The sequence below is a fragment of the Branchiostoma lanceolatum genome, chromosome 6, assembly GCF_035083965.1.
Source record: "Branchiostoma lanceolatum isolate klBraLanc5 chromosome 6, klBraLanc5.hap2, whole genome shotgun sequence".
NCBI lineage: Eukaryota > Metazoa > Chordata > Leptocardii > Amphioxiformes > Branchiostomatidae > Branchiostoma > Branchiostoma lanceolatum.
This window is the reverse complement of record NC_089727.1, coordinates 7,080,252-7,103,879: the sequence shown is the minus strand read 5'-3', so window position 1 is coordinate 7,103,879 and position 23,628 is coordinate 7,080,252. Positions and strand designations below refer to the sequence as shown.

At 41.5% G+C, this 23,628-nt stretch overlaps 2 protein-coding genes across 4 annotated transcripts in view; one reads left to right on the top strand and one right to left on the bottom strand.

The window, feature by feature from the left end:
- LOC136436347 (ELMO domain-containing protein 2-like) overlaps positions 1-5,674 on the bottom strand; it is a 202,805-nt gene extending 197,131 nt beyond the window's left edge. Inside the window, exon 1 of the mRNA XM_066430245.1 lies at positions 5,041-5,674. The gene's annotated coding sequence lies outside the window, so the exon portion shown is untranslated. The remainder of the gene's footprint in view (positions 1-5,040) is intronic.
- The window catches only part of LOC136436344 (ATP-dependent DNA helicase DDX11-like), a 43,982-nt gene extending 22,071 nt beyond the window's left edge, over positions 1-21,911 (top strand). For 2 of the 3 annotated variants that reach the window (XM_066430238.1, XM_066430237.1), the window contains exons 22-29: positions 51-200; positions 514-582; positions 1,110-1,219; positions 1,799-1,883; positions 10,933-11,008; positions 15,138-15,292; positions 19,551-19,598; positions 19,758-21,911. In XM_066430238.1, coding sequence (XP_066286335.1) covers positions 51-200; positions 514-582; positions 1,110-1,219; positions 1,799-1,883; positions 10,933-11,008; positions 15,138-15,292; positions 19,551-19,580 — 675 coding nt within the window. In that variant the 3' untranslated portion in view covers positions 19,581-19,598; positions 19,758-21,911. Of the gene's footprint in view, positions 1-50; positions 201-513; positions 583-820; positions 1,062-1,109; positions 1,220-1,798; positions 1,884-10,932; positions 11,009-15,137; positions 15,293-19,550; positions 19,599-19,757 lie in introns of those variants that run through there. The other variant, XM_066430239.1, reaches the window with a different exon arrangement.
- Positions 21,912-23,628: the final 1,717 nt, after the last annotated feature.

Genomic DNA, 23,628 nt, shown 5'->3' with positions numbered 1-23,628 from the left:
ATTTGCTGCTGAACAGCTAGTATTTAACTCTAGTTCTCTTGTGACATCAGATGGTTGAGCTTGGGCGAGTGCTGGTAAACCTGTGTAACCTGGTTCCTGCTGGAGTGTGCATCTTCTTCCCGTCCTACGAGTACGAGAGGCAGGTCTACAAGTTCTTTGAGGACTCCGGTGTCCTTAAACGACTCGCTGTCAGAAAACAGGTGAGTACAGGCACAGTCACATTCATCGTAGGACATTGTATGATTTCAATGTTATAGAATTTTTAAGCAAGCGATGGCAGAACTGAAAGATCAATTATATGAAAGAAAGATTTAGAGGGGAAAATTTGCCTCTTGGATCACACTTTCAGGGAATGAATACAATCATAAGAATCATGTACAGCTCCCAGCCATCTGTTTTCATCTTGACCTCTTGCTAAACTCTTACTTTATGACATCTGATAACCAAAAAAATATCTTTATGTGGCCCAAAGTGTCACGCTCATGTTTTCATACCCACTGTGTTAATTTGCAGGTGTTCAGGGAGCCTAAGAAGGCCAGCCAGGTAGACCAGGTGTTGTCTGACTACAGCAAGTGTATCCAGGTAAGTCTGGATGGGAACAACTAAAACCAGATTGTACACTGAACATGCTACAGATAGAACTACTGTACTAAGAAAAGGGCTCAGTCAATGTTAAGGTTCTGAGGATACGTGTAGGTCCTGTCTAGTCTACATATAAATGGACTGTTCCAAAAGACCTACACAAACATTAAAGATGGCATGTGTTTTCTTACATGTACATTTGTTCATTTACGTCCTGTCTCCTTAAGGTGTGTTACAGAGATGTAAGACCATGGGCTACAAGGCCATGCCACTGACTATTACCTGCTCTGTGTGTTGTAACTGTTGTGTGGTTCATCCGTATGTTGTTACTGTTGTATGTGTGTGTTCCAGAAATCGAACACCCTGGGCTACAAGGCCATGACTCTGACTGGTACCTTAGTCTTAAGTGTGTTGTAACTGTTGTGTATGTGTGTTGCAGATATGTAACACCCTGGGCTGCATGGCCATGCCCCTGACTAGTGCCTTGGTCTACAGTGTGTTGTAACTGTTGTATATGTGTGTTGCAGAGATGTAAGACCCTGGGGCACAAGGCCATGCCCCTGACTGGTGCCCTGCTCTTCAGTGTGGTTGGAGGGAAGATGAGTGAGGGGATCAACTTTTCTGACGATCTGGGAAGGTGAGTGAAGAGACAACTTTCTACATTCTACTCTGTCCAGGATGTTCTGTCTCCATTTGCAAATATGAGAGTAAAAAGAAACCTTTAGAAAAAGAAAAAAACTTAATTGGTACTCTTTTTGTTACATGTGATCACAGACCTACTTTAAGTACATCAAAGTCATTATGTAGAAGAGTGCTCGGCACAGAAGTATTCCCCTCTAACTTGAAGAATGTATGTAATTGAACATATATGATGAGGTAAGGTTCAATCCAAACATGACAGTTGAAGCATTACATACTGGTCATTATTATCGCAGAGATTGAACTTAAAACAAGATGAACTTAAAACAAGAACAGTTTGCAATACAAAGGTTTGAGATTGGGATCCAGAAAATCTCAAGATTTATGTTCCCCCAAACATATGATGAGCTCAATCTTACTTAATTATTGGAAAGATTGTGTCAGAATGAACTTAAAATATGAAAAGTTTGCAACACAAAGGATTGAGATTATGATCCAGAACAAGAGTTGTGTTCTCCCCAAACATGTGATGAGCTCATTCTTACTGAAAGTATTGTAACTCTACCCCCCTCGCCAGATGTGTGGTGATGGTGGGCCTGCCCTACCCCAACATCAAGTCACCTGAACTGAAGGAGAAAATGGACTACCTGGATGCCACACTGGTAGGTTCAAGTCTAGAATTAAAGTGCTTTCTTTTTATAACAGGTTAATTTCCTGCAGATAAAAGATTGCACTTTGTTTTTACAGGCTCATCTGAATTTCCTCTTGAACCAAAGAATTTACTATTGATATGGCCTTGAAATAGATCCAAGGATCCAAATTCATTCTGCTTGAAATATCTTGAGCCAAGGAGGTTAATATTAGTAAAGCCTTAAGATAAAGCAAAGATCCTAATTTATAGAAGTTGTTACATGACCGGAAAGGCTACAAATGTACCATGGCATGACAGTGCTCCCTTTTGTACTTGCATCACACAGCAGAAAAACTAATTGGTTGATGGGTCTGCAAGCTCTAAACATTGTCTGTTGTTCTCTCGATCATCTCATGATTTTTAGGGATTGGTCAACGTTTGCAGGTTTGACTGAATGGAAATAGTTCCTATAAAGAAATGCCAGCAAGTTACAAATTTGATACTTAAAACCATGTGGCAGGAAACCTGTTCTTTCCCAGAGGAAGGACTGGCTTTAAGTCTGGGACTGCCAGAGAAATTGGGCTTGACAAGTGTCAACTTATTTTTCTGTGGCAGGTCAAAGAACAGTTAGACAAGGACTACCACCCTCATAGCTTCTAAGTCCATGATCTGCTTATGGTATATCAATATCACCCATATCCTCCATGGCCTGAGTTTGTTTTTGCAACCAGAAGTGGCTTATTATTATTCATTGAGCCCTTAATATAGTCATAATCCGGAAGTTTACGTGGTAATTCTGGTTCGCAATGTGGTAATCTGTCAGGCATAGATATAGATGGGGGAGGGCAGGAAATGATGTGTGACCTTTCCCAAGGTCGTTTACAAGTTCAGAATGTGAATCTCTGTGTTTGTGTGTGTGTGTGTGTGTGTGTGTGTGTGTGTGTGTGTGTGTGTGTGTGTGTGTGTATGTGTGTGACAGTATATGGCAGGTGTTACCCACACCTTGTCTTCAGTGTTACACCTTGAAGCAGAGGTGTGAAGAATGATATGTGACCTTCTTGAAGGTCGTTTACAAGTTCAGAAAGAAGTGAAATGGTCTGTGGCAGTAGCAGTACCAAACTGTATTGAGTCAGAAGCATAATTGGCACAACAAAAACTACAGCAAATCTTGTACCTACTACAACATAGAAATACAAAATAAATCTTTGAATTCAACTTACTAAACAATAAAGACTAACATATGTAGATCTTATACAGAGTGAAGGAAGACTGTAGGTCTAACATCTTGATACAATAAGTTGCTGCTAATGGTAGGTTTCAGTATGATAAGTTGAGGTCTATGACATTTGATGGGTCACTGATTGTGTAATCCCACCAATATAGAAGAATCAGTGGTGCAAGCCTGTTGTTCACTAGCAAAAGCTGTCGTTTTCTAAGGCTTTTCCTTTTTTCATAGAGTCTTGGAGAACTTAAGTCTTTGTAATTCCAGTGTCATTTTGTGGCACTTATGTAGATCCCTGTTGGCATTTATGTAGGGGGACTGTGTCTGGCAGGTGTTACTCACACCTTGTCTTCTGTGTTGCATCTTGAAGCAGTGGGGAAAAGAAACTGAACGGGAGTTTCAAAATCATCTCATTTATTTTGAACACAACTCAAAAGCCATCCTGATGTTGTTTGAAAATTGACAAACTTCCTTCAGTTTGCATTTAAAACACTATTAATAAGAAAAAACACAAAAAGGAAATATCTATGCAATGATAAAGAAATAGCTGGAAGTAGTTAGGAAGTTAACAAAATACCCATGCTATACTTTTAAGACACTAAAATCATATTTTAAATTTGATACTTTTGCACAACTTAAAACCGATATACTCAACTTGACCTTCCTCATTCAGGATATAGAAAGATGATATCAACCTTTCAGTAGGTACTATTTTAAACCTGTTGTTGTTAGTGTATTTTGGGGTTGCCAAGAGTTGCTACCAAACAGGAAATTGAGAAGGGAAATAGAAGATCAAACGCTAAGTCAGCAGGCTGAAGGGCAAAGTGAAAGTTATTTGTTTTTACAAAATGATTAATTGTTTTGGAAGGAGCCTGTTAACCCCAGTTGACCCTTTTTCCTAGAATACTTCAATGTTCGAGTACTGTAAATCTTTAAACTTTTGCTGTGGTTTTATTTTCTTGGTATTTGTATTTAACCTCTCCACTGCAAATTCATGACACCAGAAATATACGTTTACCAAGCAGGACTGCTGTGCTACAGCATTGTTTCAACGACAAGTTTAAAACTGACAACTGAAATATCCTTTTCCCTCCTACCATGAAAAAAATCCGCTGTGAAAATAGATAAATTTACAGTAGTTTGATAGAGACCATTGCTTTTCTTTAGACAACCCCACTTCCACCCGTCACACTGCCTTGTGGAAATAGTTGACTCCTGAAATGAAGCAGGACAGAAGGACAAAACATTTAAATGGCACTGGGGCCAGACTATTCAGCAGAGAAGTGACCAGTGGAGTGAAGAGGAGCCAGAACAGGATGGATGCCAGGCTGCCAGCTGCTACTGCTCCCAGCTTGGTGGTGTTAGAGAAATGTCCACTCACCTTCGACCTACCAACCTGATGCTGCTATCCACAGAATGAATGATAATAAGTTACAGTCAAACCTGTATAGGCGACCACCTTTTTAACGCGACCACCTGGCCATGGCGACCGCTTTTTCTCGGTCCCGAAAATTTTCCCCATAGGCACAAGCATTAAGCTGCCTGCCCAAGGCGACCACCTGTCCAACGCGACCGCGACCGCCACGAATTGGGACCGCAAATAGCACAATCCCTGCCCATGGCGGTCGTCTAATTTTCAAGCGTGTGGTGACATCGGATCATTTTGCTGTCGGATTTCACGGAAATGCTTTCCAGAATTTGAAGGACAAAAACATATGGACTAGCAATGTTATAGCATTGATTCCTCCATGAAGTGTTTAATAAAACGTTCCCCCTATAAACATTGTAAAGACAAATGTTTGTGATGTTGTTGTGCCTATCGTAATCTTATAGTTAACTGCAAACTCAGTTCGGTTTAAACTCAATTTTAAAAACGAATACGTAGTGCATGGCATCAAAAAGTCAGATTTCGCAGAAACTACTATCTATTTCTTGTATTTTCATCAAAAATCTGTCTGTGTCTTACTAAATTCCGCCGAAAAATGACTTCGCGGCGGGCAAAACGTCGGGCGAGAAATATTGTTCCTTGGTCCCGACGCCATTTTGGATTTGTCGCGGCCCGGATTTGGCGTACTGCTGACCTTTCTAAAACACGTTGCTTTTGTGTATGAACATTTACGAATACTCTAGTTATTAATTAAAATTAATATTCTTATTTTCTTTTTATTTCCATGAATCTCAAACCTTTATTGGACGGTGTGCGATCTGCTGCACTGACTTACCTTTCTATGCGGCGCGGCGCGACGAAATCACACCGCTCCGTTTTCATCTTAAGCTGTCAGATCGAAAACTTTTTGCCCCTTTTATCCAGCGGTCGGCGCCCCAAAAAAGGCAGGGGTCAGCAGGTGTTTTCTAGGGATTTGTCTTAGGCCTTAAAACTTCGATGATGTGCGTGTGTGTGAGTGTGTACTATTTAATGTAACGTGTGAATACGGGAGGGCGCTGCGATCATCGAGGCAACCATTGTTTTGTAGTCAAAATTATGAATTTTTTTTACGCGATGTAGCGGTATACAATTATTACGACGATAACTGAAAATGTAATTTTTGTAGGATCTTTCTGTCAATGAGAATTGAACCTGGTGGGGGTCATGTTGTCTAAATTCATTTACGTACTGTATTTGAAAACCTCGACCTGGAAACATGTGAGTGGAATCCTCTTCATGGCGACCACCTGTCCATCGCGACCGTTTTTGCTCGGTCCGCCGGGTGGTCGCCTTGGGCAGGTTTGACTGTAATTGCAAGTTCTTGCCCGTAGGCTAATTGCAAGTACATGTAACATGAAAAGGATGGACAGACTATGAGGAACAGTAAAGCATGTGACTTCTCTAGTCTAATTACTGACAATAAATTCTTCTTTTTCCGAGACGGTGGAAGACAAATGTAATTTTCTGTAATGTGTTGGAATTAAAAGGAATGGTTGAATACCTGTTGGACGTTAGAATTTTCTCAGACACTAACGAAAGATAGTTGATGCTATCTGAAATGTCTGACCGTTTACAAAATCTATACACTGGCTTGAGTAACCTTTGCATTGTGTATCTTTTTATACCAGGATGTCAAAGTCTCTAAACCTTTATCGGCAGTAAATAGGAATGTCATTTCCTCATTTCAGGAAACTGGCTGTAGTTAATCTGGTTGTAGCTGGCATCCATAAACTCATCTTAGTGTGGCTTAAAGTGTGTTAAACTGAACAGGACACCATCCTGTACATTAGGAGAGACAGACAAGTGCCACCTGATAGAGTCCAGAACCTATGATGGTAGTTAATTAAGATGAAGTACTTAACAGGGAGGTATACATAATGCACATTAGAAGACAAGGTTATCAGCTTTATCACAATTTACAGCTACACATGCAAGCAATCAAGACCGGTTTAAGAAAATCTTTTATCAGTTCATTGATTAATTTCCTTGAAAAGGGTTTTGGTGCCAACCATTTTAGATAACAGGATTTGGATCTTACGATAAGTGTCTCGAAGGTCTTATGTACAGCTAGTCTTTCATCACAGCTATATTTATGCTAGCGTCCTTTGACAGTTGATTGGAGAAGGCCTGACTTGTCAACTGGCACTTAGGGAGGCTCAGAGTAGGAGGTTATTATGTTCTGATCTAGACTTTTATTTTCTGATCTAGACTATTGTAGATAGCCGAGTAACTATAGTCAAAACTGCCCAATACGTCTGCTTAGGGGACGAAACAGTTTGGTATGTGTGGACGGGGTGACTATAAACTGCTTGTGTCAATGGGAAAAAAGGATGTTTGGGACCACCAAAAAGTGGTGACATTGTGGCTAGGTGGTCCTTATCTAGAGGTGATCACTTGTAGTAAGTTGTACAGGTTTGACTCTATCAAGGCAATGGCCAGGTGGTCCTTTTTAAGTATGAAGAGGTGGTCACTTGTACAGGTTTGACTGATTGTGAGAGGAAATTTCTATGTTCTGATTTAGTCCATTCAAGAGTTGTAGGAAGTCTTTTAAGTTGCTTGTGCTGAATTGTGGGGATAAAAAGCTTTCTCTACAAATTAAAGGCAACCAAAATACATGTCGTTTGCCTACGCCTTACAGAAAAGAGGCATGCAGGCCCCACATTTGGCTAGCACACACACAGGGGGAAGCTGTCATACCAAATTAGGTCATGTCCATAATGTACTGCTGCCATGCCCTGACCATTACCCTCCATCTGACCCCATTATCTGACCTATATTTCACTTCTCCATGCCCCTATAAGTCTATTAGAGACTGTCCATTAAGGTTTGTCAGGCCATAAACTTGATTGATCAATCCAAGAGGAGCAGGGGTGTATCAGGAAATGTTAACACTTTCAATCTTGTCAGGCTTTTTACTACCAGTTGTAGTCCTTAAACTTATTGCTGGTGTAACAGCTAGTCTGATTAGTTGCTGCAATTACTGTAAATGCAGAAATGTTCGCAGTGGTTTTGTGTTCACGGTTTTCGCGGTGAACTCTTTAACGTGAACTTAAGCAAAAAGCTGTTCCATTGTGTGACTGTAGCACTACTATTGTTTTAAGCGTGAACCGTCAAAACCACCACGAGCACTCCATTTTCTCCCTACCGCGAAATTAGATCTTCACGAACATTTCTGCATTTACAGTATAGCAGTTTTTTGCTTTCGGGCAACACTTTGACAATTCTAATGTGATCTTTCGTCCACACATGCTAATCGAGTCAAGAGATTATTAGGAACATACTTTGTTTGAGCTGAATTCACCGTGAATTCATTTACTTTAATGATGGTTTTATTTTGCAGTAGGAGGGAAAAGGAGGTTTTCATGGTGTTTCAAATTCGTGGATGAAACAATTCTGTAGTACAGTAGTAATACATTTGTAACAATATTCGCAGTGCCATGAATTTATGGTGTTGAGGTCACCGTGAAAATGAAACAACTGCAAAAGTTTTAAGACTTACAGTATTTTTTGTGGGCTGCCCAGAGGTGTGTGAGTTTGATAGACAGAAGGGTGGAGTGTTTTGACAACAGTGACAAGTCTCCAGCCCTGTCCACTCAGGGACCAGTAAGTGGCTGGTTATTTGTTTTGACAGTGGGCTGGTGTGTGAGATGGGCTGTTATCTTTTCTGTGCAGCCAAACATCCATCCAGCCCTGCTGACTGACAGGCAGGTTTGTTTGACAGTCCATTGCTGAGGGCCTGCATGCTCTTTTCCGTAAGGCGTAGACAGACTATTACCCATATTTCCCGTTCTCGTAGGGAAAGCCGTTTTAATTCATAGCGAAGAGACAAATTTATGTGTAATCGCCTTCCTTGATTTTAGCATAATACGAAGGGGGTTCTTCTGAATTTAGCGTTAAGTGTTGCGGGGGCCCCATGCAGACCCTCATTACTTGTGGTGATAGTAGTAGGAGGGTCTGCATGGGGGGGGGGGGGGGCCAACAACGCTTCACGCTGAATTCAGAAGAACCCCCTACGTCTTACGGTAAAATGAAGGAAGGCAATAACGCAAAATTTGGTTGTCTCGCTACGAATCAGATTGAACAAAACGGCTTTCCCTACAAATTACAAGAAATAAAAGTAGACTGCTACGCCTTACAGAAAAATGCATGCAGACCCTCTATTAGTGCTTCCTCTGTGTTCTGCTGCTGCAGTGGTCTGGACACTCTGCAGCTGCAATCAGTTTTTCTTCATTACTAGTGGTAGAAGGTAAAATTAGCCTCCTTCGCAGGCATTCAGGTTGGGCTTTTTTTTGGCTAATGAATATCATGTGCTGTTTTCTGATTGTGTGGCAGTACTGAATGTACCTCGTTTCTTGTAGCCAGCCTCCCGTAAGAGACTACAGAAAACTGTGTTCATTCAAGACTGACATACAATCAGAAAACGGCACATGATACTACGTAGTACAAAGTATTAGCGGTAGTCCCAACAAGCCCAACCCGTAAGCCTGCAAAGGAGGCTAGCGAATACCCGCCTTGGTGTGATACCACAGTTGGATGTTCTTCAACTGAAAACTTGATTTTGTAAATCCCCAGCCTGGTCATACCAAATACTTAATGCTGAATTTATAAATGGTTCATTACTGCTTTTTCTGGTTAGTACTCAGCATTTGGGAGAGTATGATAGTTTAACGCACCCCACTGCCATTGGACTAGCCCCCTGCTGTAGTGATTACACAAATTTGTGTGGCCCAAGGGCTAATAAAACGGAGATGGGCGCCGCCGCCCAAGCACCATCTGGTGCGGGAAGAACTTCATTTTTTTAACAATCACAAGTTCGAACATTTCCTGGAAAGCAATCAGAGTTCATCAACCAATGGTAATAAGCAGCTGGTGGTAATCGGAAGTAGGAACTGAGGCAGACTTTTGTGGCGCCAACAGACTTGTAGCCGATGTTTGAACCTATGTTTCCTCAGATTCTTAAACGTCTAACTTGATTATACATAACAAAAAGCAACACCAGTAGTACATGTACATTTCACTACCGTGTGGAAACATATCCAGGGTCACGTTTTGCCAGATAATTACAAAAGTAGCTGAAGAATATACCTGTGTTTAAATCCTCTGTACAATCATGACAAATTGCTTTTCAATAAAAGAATAAATGCTTGGCTTTGCCTTTTGATTTTATGTTTCTTATAGAACCCAACGCACTTATCGAGAAGAGAAGGGATGACCCAATTTGCTTACCAGCTAAATACTCGAGCTGTAGCGAGGCTGCATTGCGCTATATTACCTAATGAAAAAGCGTAATGCTTCATCCTTAATCTGAATTCAATTGGAAAGAAGAGAGGAATAGGAAGTTGAAGATTTATACTGCTCAGTTCTACAGTCAGAAATGTATGGACTAACTATTCTCTGAGCAGTGTTAGTTTATAAACTAATACTCTCCAAGCAGAGGTTGGGGAAGAAGATTGTGACCTTTTTATCATATGCCAGATTTCTGACGGCTTTCTCCCCCAAAGGAGAGAACGAGAAAACGTACTATAATTTTCACTTCTCCAAATATTTTCCCTCCACGTCATTTTTAATGCATATACTTAATGTACAGCGAAATCATAACCAGGGTACAAGATATCAGTCAGTAATTGCTCTTTGTTCGTAACCATGTTCAACAAAACACAAGGCTTCCTGTCTGTCACACCTAACAACCTCCAAACAAACTTCTCACCAATTAAAAGTGTTGTCGGTGCAAACGTCTTGTGAGGTTTGAGGGCCAAGGTTTAACCAACATCTCAGTGGGTGTCCCGGCAAACACTGCACTTGTTTTAAGGGTGGGAGATTCAGAAATTACAGAACCCACAATTATAGAAAAAGTGGGGCTTTTCGTTTTCCTCTGCTCCAAAAAAAAAAGCCAACCTAGCTAGTCTAGATAACGTTATACATTGTGGCCAACACTAGTTAATGTCAATCAGTGTCCTTGTCACATGTATGTTTCCTATGTCTCTACCACATGTATGTTTCCCAAATCCAGCTTTTGGGCATGAACTTTCAAATAAGCTTGTTAATTATTTTATTTTAAGCAACCAGCATGTAAAGTTATGAACTCAGGGACAATGTGGTTGATACATTTTCCAATTTGAAGTGTTTGATCCGTGAATAGTTTCATCAGGTTGGTAAGTCACTGAATAAAGAGACTCTTTGTACACAACCAAGTGTTTTATTCCACATACATTTCGATGACCATCTGTCACCTTCCTCAGGGCAATTCTGACTGGCAATGCATCTATTATAGCAGGGCCATCTATGCTGTGGTGCAATTAATGTGAACCAGTCCGAATTGCCCAGAGGAAGGTGACAGATGGTCACCAAAACATCAGTGGAATAAAACACTTGGTTGTGTTTGATGTAAATAAACTTGAACTTCCTGTCATAATTCTTGTATTTCTCCTGTAGCCTCATCACTCAGGAAAGTCCCCAGGACAGATTCACTATGAGAACCTGTGTATGAAGGCTGTGAACCAGTCTATAGGTGAGTAGTTATACTTTCTCCAAGCAAGGTTGTGTTTTTGATACCATTCGTTTGTGGGGAGACTAAAGGGATTGCGCCTGCGCCCAGACCCCACCATGAGAGACCCCAAGTAAAAAACAGGGTTTAAACCATTGAAAATCCTTTTTTGGTGGGATTTTTGTGTGAAATCTGGGCAATATAGGAGTGACTGTGGTGGGATAGACTTAGTTGAAATAAATGGTCTTTCTCTACCTTGTGGGTTTGGACCCTCACCCCCTGATATAGTGGGATGGTCTTCAACTGGGTGTCTGAAGCCTGTAGGACCTATCCAAGAGCTCTGATTAGGGGGGGATGGGGGGGTTGTATGTCTGGAGAACAGCCGTATAGAATTTGTCAGGAATAAATCTGATGACACTCTGTTGACATAGCTGGTTTGTATTTGAAGGTAAGTTTTCGTAGTCAGTTTTTGTGATTCCTGAGATAATGACACTTTCTTTTTCTCCACTTCCCCATAGGGCTACATGCATCAATGGCATTTATTGTAACACTTTAGTCTCCCCTTGTGGGTAGGTCTTGCCCTAGTGACTCTTGGGTGGTAGGGTTTGGAGTTTGTGTTGAGGAACAGGAAGCTTACCGGCCACGGTGTGCAGTGTGTGCATTCACTCCTGAAATGCTCCTAACATCCCTAGCTCCAGTACAAATTTCCCCTTAGTTCTAAATTTCTCCTTTTACCACAAATTCGTTATTACACCAATATTGTGTAATTCTACATCCACATATTTTGAAAAATGCTGTGAAAACCTACTTTTTCCTCCTACCAGCAAAGAAAAGCATGTATTTACAGTATCAATCCAAGTTGAGAGCATGTTCAGTCATTCTTCTTAAAAACCTGACAACCAGAATTTGACTTGAACTTGCCTGTTTCCCCAGCCTGTACCCCTGCTGTGCGTGTACTTGACTAGATTTCGTCTGTGATTGTTGTCTTCCCTCTGCTTGCTGTTGTATCACTTAGAGGTCAAGATCTTTTAACAGGTTAAACCTAACGCACCCCCGGGACTAGCCACCCAGACTGACCCTCCATGGGAAACTGTGATAACATAAACAGAGGGAGAATCCTGATATACCCAGCTAAGCCACTGTTACACACAAGGCCTTGAGATGTACCCTGTGCAGTTGCTTTTGACCAGGGCTGTCTCCAGGACCTGTCCCTCTGTCCCAGGATGGAATGCTTGTTGGAACGGAAAAATTATTTTATTCCACCCAAAAAATCTTAACTTCATGACATGACATGACATTGATGAAAATGTACTCTTGTAAGATTAAGATGATACATGTAGATCTAACAACAAATTGACAACATTGGCTCCAAAACAATGAGTGTGGTGGAAAAACAATATGAAGCTGGAGACAGCCCACTTTACCCTTTCATAGCTCTTCGTATATAAAACATGTCCTGATGACATTTTCCACAGACAGACACAACCAATACAGGTGACCTTTTGCCAAACCATGGTGGAATGGCTAGTGTAAGCTCCTGTGTTACATGTTTAAGAGGGCACACCTTCTCCTTTCTCCTGAGTATTTATGCTGACAAGTGGTTCTATCCCTGTAGCTGTGGCTCATCAGTAGATTACCATGTCTAGTACCTTGCTTACTCAGCCCCTGCCCAAACACAACCCCGTCACACCACCTGCCATGTCACCAAACAGTAAAACATTCATTGTTCACTGCAGTTTACCTTAGGTTTTTTTAGCCCCTCAAGAAGGCCAATCTTTCAAGATTATATACAAGCACAGCATTCACAGGAAGAATGGCTATGCTGTGGTGTCAGGCTAATTGTGGATTCAAATAAAGTCAAGTCTTTCTGCCAGAATCAAATCAGGCAATTTACCGTAAATCTTGAAACATTTGCGGTTGTTTTATTTTCACAGTGACCTCTCCATCGCAAATTTATGATGCAACAAATTTGCGTCTTCAATGTATGACCACTGTACTACAGGCTTGTTTCAACCGTGAATTCAAAACACCAGAAAAACTCATTTTATTTTATTTTCTACCGTGAAATAAAACCACTGCGAACGTAGCTGCATTTACAGTATTCTGCTGGACTTGATTCTGGAGTTCTCAGTGTGGCCTCCAGAATTTACAGGAGTGACCACGGCCTTCTGACCTCTGCTGTCTACACAAACACCACTTGTGGTCTCATTCTGCCAGCCTGTGAAGAAGGGAACACACCTGCCTTCCTCGAGCTCCTTATGCCACAAGGATTCTACAGGTCTCTTTGGAGAAAGAAGTCTTGTAATGCAACATAAAGATTTTTCTTTTAATTTCAACATCACTATTTTCCCTGAAGCTCTTTATGTCACAAGGACTATACATGTTCCTTTGGAGGAACATTTTTAGTCTGTAATAGCAAGTTTCACAATTTTCCCTGAAGCTCATTACGTAACAAGAACTCTATACATGTTTCTTTCTATAGAAAAGTATTGTTATTAATCTTAACATCACTATTTCACTAAGCTGCAAGTTTCTTTGGAGAAAGAAATCTTGTAATATCAAGTTTCTCAAGTTTCTGTGAAGCTCATTACGTAGCAAGAACTTGATACATGTACATCACCTGTCAAGTTGAAAAACAATTCAGATCATTATTCTTTCAGAAGTATTAATAAACGTTACAAGGACTCTGGGTGTTTCTTTGGCAAAAAGTCTTTTGAAAATGTTTCTCATGGTTTTGCAGCTGGACAGGACTGATGTCATACTTTAATGGGTTTATCAGTATTGTCAACCTTTCCCTGTCTTTCACATCAACAGCTGATCATGGCTTTTTTGTCATCAATGTTTGTTGATGTTCCCATGGTAGCAAAAACACAACATTATTAAATACTGCCAAAGTGACAGCTGTAAACTTTGATCATGAAACTATCATGGGGGCTTTAAAAGTAATCATTTGTCACACCTGGACTGCAGGCCCTCATTGTAGCCAGGAACTTCTGGATTTACTGTCTTAGGCTACCTTACCACTAGACGGTGATTGTTGAGCAACCAAAATTGGATCTGTGTGACCCTTGATTTTCACAATGAAAAAGTATGATATAAAAACAACAGACAATTAAAACGTAAAAAGATTTGTTTTCTATCTTTGTAAATTGAGCTGCCTGTCAAATGTCAAATGTAAAAAGTTTTTTTTCATTTAGAAATTCGTTTATTTTCCTGTCAAATGTTTGGTTGCTCAGTGGTAGCTCAACAGTTACATTCTCTACTGGAAAAGGAATTTAGCATTACTTGTTTTACAGATACTGTAAGTGCATTTACGTTCGCGTGGTTTTGATTTCGCGTTAGGGAGAAAATGGAGTTTTGGCGGTGGTTCAATTTTTTGCGTTTAAAAAATAGTAGACAAGGGGGGAGGAGGACAAAAAAAATCGTGGCGAAGAGCTTACAGCGAAAACCACAGACATAAAACCACTGGGAATATTTCTGCATTTACAGTAACAGAACCTGCCACATTCTTAACCAGCCTTCCCACCCAAACCGGCATTTATTAGATTAAGGCAAATGACAGAACTTCGTGGTGTGAAATATTTAAAAGAGCAACCCTAAGCCATTTCTCAACTGTCTGACGCAAACCTACGTCAGTATTCCAGCAATGTGATGCCTTCAAGCCATCTCTACTGCGTAAAATACTGAGCTGTATAACCAAGTGTCAAACCTACGTCAGTATTCCAGCAATGTGATGCCTTCAAGCCATCTTTACTGCGTAAAATACTGAGCTGTATAACCAAGTGTCAAACTAATAATCTACAAACCAGTTAAGAGATTTAAAAGCAGTTCACCAGTCCAAGTTCAGTAGCATGTGTAGTCTAGTGGATAATGACCCTGCCCCTAGACCAAGACATTGGGAGTTCAAATTCTGGCTGTTGTCGCTCACCCGACTTGCATACTACTGGACAGGGTTGCATTCAATCCTTAGTCCGTGGTCCATCGTTCAATGTTCTTGGTCAGCTTCCTTGGTAAAAATGAACCTGTAAATAAGTACACAGCATCTGTCTTTTATGTCACAGTTATTGGAAGATTAGCTCTTCAGTGAGCTAAAACTGGATAGAGATCACTTTCACTTTTTTCGCGTCATCTCTGTTCATTTGTTCCACCCCAGGCCGTGCTATACGTCATAAGGACGACTACGCCACCATCCTCCTCCTGGACCGACGCTACTTCAGACCCAACATCTGCGCGGCACTGCCAGACTGGATCTCCTCCCACTTACAGACCATTAGCAAGTTTGGGGATGCATTTGGCACCATTAGAAAGGTACGTGTTTCAAGCTGGGGGGCACGGCCACAGAGAGCATTGTCCTCAGGCAGCCTCTACCAGGCTCCAGAGGCAGCTGAAAAGAGTAGAAATTGGACAAATAGACGAAAAACATGCAAGACAAGTTAGTCTGCTATAGGGGTACAGTTTGCCGCTCATATTAGACCCTCTCTTTTGTCGCCGACTCCCATAGCCTACTATTCCCTCTATTTGGCCAATTTCAACTATTTTTCCAGCCATCCGCGGAGCCTGGTAGAGGCTAAGCTTAAACCGCTTTCAAGCGCAGGTTCGCCCCACAGCCAGCTGGGATGAGTATTTGTATCTTCCGTGGTCTTTCTTAGATATGTGGGGTCAGAGGTACAGCGGGAGGAATGTAGACTATCTATGTCTGAATTAGAGGGTACTTGGGAAGGATCTTCCCTCCCCCATCTTGTCTGTGCTGGTCGTAAACAGTGCCGTGCCATTTGGCAGATAGTCGTGTCTTGTGCACACAGTCTGGGTTGTCTGTAAAGATGTTCTCCAAGCAGAGGTTTTGGTTGGGAGGATAGTAGTTGCTGCAAAATCTGTGCCACTTCTATCCTCCATCAGAAACCTCTGTTTGGAGAATAGCTTTACAGACAACCCAGACTGTTGGCATGCCGATATGCACGATAAATGATACAGTAAAAATGTATGTTAAACATATGTTCATACACCTTCACCTAGTAGTAGTATTATCACATTCAAGTTATTAAGTGCCAGCTGTAGAGAGTGTCTGAGACCTACCATATGATTGACAAACACATGATGTATATGCATGAAACTATCAATGCAAAGATTTCGGGAACAATATCATTACTGCTATACCTTAAATAGATGATCCATCCTATTTCTAACATTCTTGCATAGTACTGGATGCTTCCCACAGTTTTCTTCTACACTGACATGAACTTTGATAAAGGCACAGCCGATGACACAAGTGGATTCTCTTTTATCAATTAAAAAAGTTCTGCCGTTTCCTTTCCCTCTGTTGTACAGTTACAGCTACATGCATATGTATTGTATCTTTTCTAAAATACAGTCTACCAAGAATTTTGGTAAGGCTTACAAAAATATCCGTCTCTCTGTTAACCATGCATTCTTGAACGTATTTGTGGATGTTGTTAAGTCCCTTGAGAATGTTGAGAAGTGACAATTCCATGTTGCATGACTCTGGCAAAGAGGTGTACTTGGGCTCAGGGCCTGGACAAGCAAACAGTGTTAAGCACCCGAGGTCCAGTTCTGTCAACAGGGACAGCTCAGGCCGCCTAATATATCAGTCCTGATGTGGAGGGTCTCACGTCCCACATCCCCATAGTCTCAGGTCTGACCAGCTACTGGAGACCTGAGCGGCTGGAATGTATGGGAACTTGGCACAGACAGTGTGATCAAAACATCCTGAACTGTACAGTCCAACCACAGACTTCCTCTGCATTAGACATGCCCACAGTCATGCATCGTGGTCTTCACATGCAGAAACCAAGAAGAGGATTTGAATGCCATCATTTTTCACAAGAGAGCGACTAAAACACAAAACAGTGTGATGAAAACACCCTGAACCGTTCTTCAAACCACAGACTTCCTCTGCACTAGACATGCCCACAGTCATGCATATCGTGGCCTTCACATCCAGAAACCAAGCAGAGAATTTGAACAACATTTTTTCACAAGCGAGCAGCTAAAACACAAAACATCCTCTTTTCTTATCTTGATTATTCTGCTCTACAGTCTTCAGATAGCTTTTATTTTCAGAAGGATTCGGTCTACTTGAAAAGTCAACATCCTACCTGTCAAGAATACAAAAGTCTCACAATGACATGCTAGCATACATGTACCGGCTCCAAAATACATGTCAATAGCCGAAACATCCTTTACAGTCAAACCTGCCCTAGAAGACCACTTGATTCTAATGCTTTTGTCGGTGGGAAAAATTATCTAAGGGACCACCAAAAGGTAGGTACATTTGGCAGGTGGTCCTTATGTAGAGGTGGTCACCAGTAGAGATTTGAATGTGTAAGAATGGCCAGGTGGTCCGTATACAGTTTGACTGTATGATGTACATGCCATTCTTATATGTTGGGGGAAGATTAAGTCTTCTTTCACCTTCAAAGTCGTTGCAGTAATGTGAAGTCATCACCCTTGCATAAGCAGAGCTGAACTGTGAAGACAACCTTTCGCCCTGTCTTCTCAGCTATGCAAGTAATGTAACGTGTGTCTTTGGTCTCTAGAACCGTTTAAGGAATTTGTGTATTTGCAGAGAAAGTCCGACAAGCTCCGGTGGTATCAGTGCTTATAACACCATATACATAGTTTCAACTTCAGTCTAACTGTCCATCTCAGTCAGGGCTCAAAATAGGCACTTCTGTTCATCTAAAATTGGAGCTGTACATCTTAATTTTGACTGGGTGCACTGGTGCCGCTAGATATTTGTGTATGGTTATGGTCGTAAAGGAAATATTGTACATATTCTTAATATTTTAGTGTCAGAAAAAAATAGCTATCAACGTTGGGGTCATCACAATCTTTGGATTCATCGTAAAACCTGACAAGCGCAAAACTGAGTCAGCAGGTTTTACTAACATTTTATTTTATCTTCCTTTGTGCAGCCAAGACTTTGTCTGTGCACCTAGATTTTTAGTTTAGGTGAACCAATTCCCAAAAATGAATCTGGAGCCTTGCAGTGTACAAGCAGGTGTTGCCCACACAGAACAGGTGTTTCTGCTGCAGGCAGGCCAAGTCTGTGGGAGGTCTGGACTTCAAAGCATAATTCTCTTGGCAATAATTCATACATGGGCATGTTTTTGTTTTCAAAGATGGTGTTTTCCCTCCCCGTCCTCTTGTGGGATAAAGACTCTTAGTATACCAGCTTAGCTTCTCGGCTATCGCTTTTTCTATGATTCCTCAAGTGTCAACTGGAAGAAGAGTCTTTTCCTGATATTAATCCTGAAGACAGGTTATTTATTTGTCCTGGAGTCGGCTACAAAGCCAAGGATTCACCATGAACGACTTGTATCCCAGCCCTGACTGGGTATTAGTAACCTGAGGCTCACTTGTCTCTGATAGCAACACTCAGAAGGCCAGAACCTGCCATTAGAGCCTTTACCAAGTTTATTTCCTTTAGTTCAACCTGCCGAGCGGTCCTTTCTTATGGGCAGCTTGATGTGGTGTCTGTGAAGGCTTTAGATACAATATTGTCATATCTGCTGCGACTTAAGCACCATTAGTTTTGCCCTCCTTTGAAGTTTAAATCGCTGGCGTTGTTTGTTTTGACATTGATGTTTCAGTCTGTTGATTTCTTTACAAAAGCAAACAAACTGATTCCAAAGGCGGTTCAAACAGCCTTTGGCCTCTTTGCTGAAACATGCTTGTTCAGAAAGCCTTTACTCCACTTCCTGTCATGACAGCATGATTTGTTAAGGATGTAACAGTGGGGATCAACCTCCACTAACTGACCAGTCTAACTTAGCCTAGTGGTTAGCGTGTTGGATTCCCAAACCGTGCGGATCGGGATTGGCTCGGGTTCGAATCCCGGGAGCGGCGTACTCGCCCCTTTGGGTTTTTACAAGGATACATCATGTTGATGGACTTGAAGCCCCTCTTTTCTAAACCATATGATATGTCTCTGGTAATTCACCCTCTCATTCAAGGTCTTGTCTGCTGCTTATATACTGTATATCAAGAAACGGCTCTGGTGTACCGGCCTATATTTTCATTCCTCTCCCTGGATTAGCGCTGGCCAGCTGTCAGCCAATCAGATACTCCCCCTCCTGTTCTTGAATGGAAAATTGCCAGCCAATCACATTGCTGCATATGGTCAAGAGGCAACTTGATTGGCTGGTAATTTTCCCTCTGACAACAGGAGTATCTGATTGGCTCCCAGCTGGCCAGCGCTAACACAACAAGAAGCAGAGAATACAGAAAAGGGAAAAATGAGTTGATTAGTTGTCTAAATGTAATCATTTTGATTGCAGTCTGCATTCTTCCAGCTTTTGAAGCATCTGAATGGACAAGGCCCTTTTCTTTCATAGAGTCAGTATTCTGTGTCGCAAAGTGTCCATATCTCAATTGCTTTGTGGAAATATGTCACGTTAATAAGCTGTGTTTTTACCTTTAAGCAAGATATTTCCAGTCTACATGTACTTTGTTAAGTTTCCAAAAGTTTGCACAGTGTTGAAAAAATCCGAAATGTTATAAAAGTAGTTGGTTCTTCCTAACAAAGTTTTTGTCTTTTCTTCTTCAGTTCTTCATGGCTAAAAAAGCTGACAGATAGCACAGGATGTGTATCAAGGTGGTTGTTTTGTTGTTCACTTTTCCTAACATATTCTGATTTTTTAACATTCTTTCTGTCAACATTTTCTTTCAATTCTCAAGGACATGATTAGAGAAATCTCATTATGGTGGTGTTTTTTGATGTTGCAAATTAAAATACTTTTATTTGATGTTGCAGTTCTTCAAGAAGAAAAGCGACCTTCTGTTCCATGAGTGAAGACGTGGAGAGCATCCACAACTGGTGAAGATCACCACAGCCTGCTGTGCCCTCCTGCCACCTGCAGTAGCACCGGAGTAGTGAACTTGTCTTCCCTCCACTTCTTCCACTTGTGTCAGCCGCGCAGGGTTCTAGCAAGGAGGTTTCTTGGTTCTAGCTAGTTTGAAATTTTCCCATCATTCCAATTCCCATTGACTGAAAGATCCTACAACGAGTCTTCTTTTTTGTTCACCTTGTACAAACTTCTATCAATTTATTCAAATTTGGACATTTTACATCTTTACTCATAGATTTTGTCCATCAAGGTTGATGGAATGGTTTTTAAAATTTCCATCAAATACAACAAAATTCTGTCAAATGATGGGTGGTGGCTAGAACCCTGTCAGCGGCATGCTTATCCTGATATCCAGGTCTTGTGAGATCACCAGGGCAATGGTTGGAACATTTGATCCCTTCCTAAAACGACCAAAAAGCAGCTTGCATAAAAGAAGGACAGGTATGTTGTAAAACATGCTTTGCAAAATGAGCAAAATTTGTTTTGTTTTTTTCACCTTCTCCAAGCAGATATGGGATCTCTGGATAATGTGATCCGTGAATGAAGTTTGTATGGCCTTCCCCTGTGTACCAGCACTATGTGGCACCTTACAGCACACAGCTGGCCCTCCCGAGGCTGTCATAGCCTGGATTCCAGGCCCTACCAGGGCCAGCATGCTCCCTGAGGAAGTTTTGTCACATCACCCTGAGTTAAACCAAGGACATTATATAATGTCCTTGGTTAAACTAGTCTCAGGCTGTCTCTAGGGCCTGCATGGGCCAGCACCTCCGCTCTAGGGCCAACATGCACCCAAGGCCACTGTGACAGCCCCCCTGAGTCACACCCTGAGAAACAGTCTGGCCAGATGACATGGGGTGCCTGAGGTAAAATAATACTTGTTACCCCTTGAGCCCAGGAGCTGGCCTGTGTAGGCCCTGGAGACAGTCTGGCATCCAGGCTATTACAGGCCAGCTAGCCTGTGTAGGCCCTGGAGACAGTCTGGCATCCAGGCTATCAAGACCTGCTAATCCTCCTGTGCTAGATTTGCTCCACAGCTTTATTGAGTGGACAGCTCCACCTGGAGGAGGTTCCGGCTGCTGCCCTTGGGCTCTTGTCGCTGACCTTGGCGTTAGGGTGGGCTCTACTTCCTCTAGCGGCATGTGGTTTTTGAATGGGATGTTGGCAAACTCAGACAGCAATCTGAAAGTGAAAGCCTCCTGAGGCTAAGGGAACGCAATCTGATCTGACAGAGTAGACTGAAGTGTTCATTCCTTGTGGTTTTCACATGTCTCTGCTGCTGTTTGTCCCTCCGATGATTCAAAATATTGGTCAGAAGGGAAATTGGACGTAGCAAGCGGACAGGACGACTTTTTAATCCAAAGTGGACCTTGACATTAAGTTGGACTTGGAGTGTTTATCCTCCAAGAACAGACCCGGTTACCGACTACTCTCCAAGGAGAGGTCGACTGGGCAGATTATAACCTTCTGATTTTCCCCATTTTCTGAGAGCTGTCCAAACCCGCCAAGCTCTGCTTGGAGAGTAATCAGTGTATGCATTCTCTGTAGATGGTTCTCAGCCAAACATGTGTCTGATATGGTTTGTTGGATGATCAATTTTATGAAAATGTAGGCATTTCCAAACAGTCTCAAAATCTACCATGTGTCCTCTACTTGAGGTCTATCCAATACCTAACGTATATTCCAAGTGACACCCGAAGACTCTGTAACTGCCATTCCCCCTTAAAGTTGTTTAGTCTCACGAATGATCAGCCAGTTAGCCCATGACAGGAAAGAATGTAGGGTAAATGTGGGGGTTTTCTACTTAAACTGCTATTCTTGGTATGGCCTACCAGTCTAAATTGTGTGTTAAGGCTTAGGGAGGTGCAATTGCTTTTGTACGGGACCACCAGAGTTGCCTTTACCTTTGGCAAGGGAAGATACAGAGAAGCCTTGTAAGCATAAACATTGTATTCAGCCAGATTCCTGTTTTATACACTTGTATTCTGTTATGATGTTACTCTATGTTGTCCATCTTAGTCTATAGTAAAGTATGATAAACTAGAGAAATAATTTGACTTTCATCACATTGTATTGTCTTTTCTTTGCAAGTTGTGGAAATCACCTCCGGTAATTAATGTATAACACTTCCCCACTTGCTCTCTTCAACAGTCCTATTTCATTTTTCCTAAGGCCTCCTTTCCACTAGATGGTAATCAATAAGTGACTGTTTCTTTGATTAGTGCAACCCTTGATTTCAAAATATGCAAGTATGATTTGAAAGAGAAAAAAACATAAAGAGGTTTGAAGAAAATTGATCTTTATACATAAAATTCAGTCGCAGCCTCAGTTTTTTTAACAAAGCTCTTATACATATCTCTGTCAGTCAGTCTATAGATCTACAAGCATATTAGTATGACTTATACATAGTGAAGAAGAAAATGCGTGTTTGCTGTGGGAAACTCTTCCTCTGATAGGGAGCCTACCTTACCACATGTGACTTAAACTTTTAAGTCTGACCTTTAGTGTGTGTTTGTCTTACAGCACACCTCTGAGACATACTCTGATCTGTTCATGCCCTCTCCACAGTAAAGTAGACTCACACTTCCCACCTCCCTGTGTGTAGGGTGAATCCAGGGGGCACTGAGGTTGTGTCATGGCCCAGCGGTGGGTGGGAAAGTATGTTTCCCACTGACAGACCCTGTACATCTATGTATTTCTACTTTGGTTTTGGTTGGGGGTTATTGTTTTCATCCTTTTCTACAATTCTATGTTTCCCTTTTAGTAGTGCCAGTGATTTCTTTGATTTTCCTCCACATAGAATCATAGAAAAGGCTGCAAAAAGCAAGAGAAGAACCACTAATCTAAACCTCTGCAAGGAGAGAACATCTAGAACTGTATGAGTTGCACTATTGAAGACCTTTGATAACTGCACACTTGTTATGTTCTGCAGGATAAGTAAGGTGATGTGGAGTGGGCTGCGTTGATAAGTGTACGATAATTACAGTGTATATGATCTCTGATGATCCCTTTAATATTAGTCTTGTATCTAAAGCTCCTGTCAGAGATTTTTAGTTTTGATGTCCAAATCTTGCAGCTTTAAATAACCAGCTGTCTACACCTTAATGTTACCTTGTGTGCAACTTTGGCCTCTAGAGACTTAAAAACAAATTACTTTTCTGAATCGCCATTCGAGTCTGCCCAAAACCAACAGTTTAGAGAAGACCATTATTGTCCTCGTTAATTGGTGATTATGTGTCCAACAATTTCACACCTCCAACAAGGCCCCATAGGGATGTGTAATTAGTGCCTAATGTGTGTGTAGGTGGTGCAACTGAGCTGGGTTAACTCCTCGGTTAACCATGAGCCTCTACACAATGCCACACACAGAGTCAACATTTTTCTCTTTTTTCGTCAATTTGCTTTGGAATTTCACTTATTGCCATTTCCTTTTGAGGTGTGCCGCCAAATAGGAATGCTGGGCCTTGACTGGATGTTGCACGGATGAATACCTACATAACACAGCTTTTTCTGTCACATCACATTCTAGTCTGTATAACTAAGGAGCCTTTTATAACTGAATGAATTGAATAGGTTGAAACTTAAAAGAGTAGAAAATTTATGCTATATTCCATCCATTAGGTGGCAACACTGATCAACAAGCTGCTAGGAGGCCCAAACCTGCACCATTTCTTCCTGACATCAAAAGCTATCTGCCACCAGAAAATAAAGACCACAGTATGTCCAGGACAAAAGGTACAAAACCGGAAGTTCTGCTGCAGTACCGAGGTCACACACCAG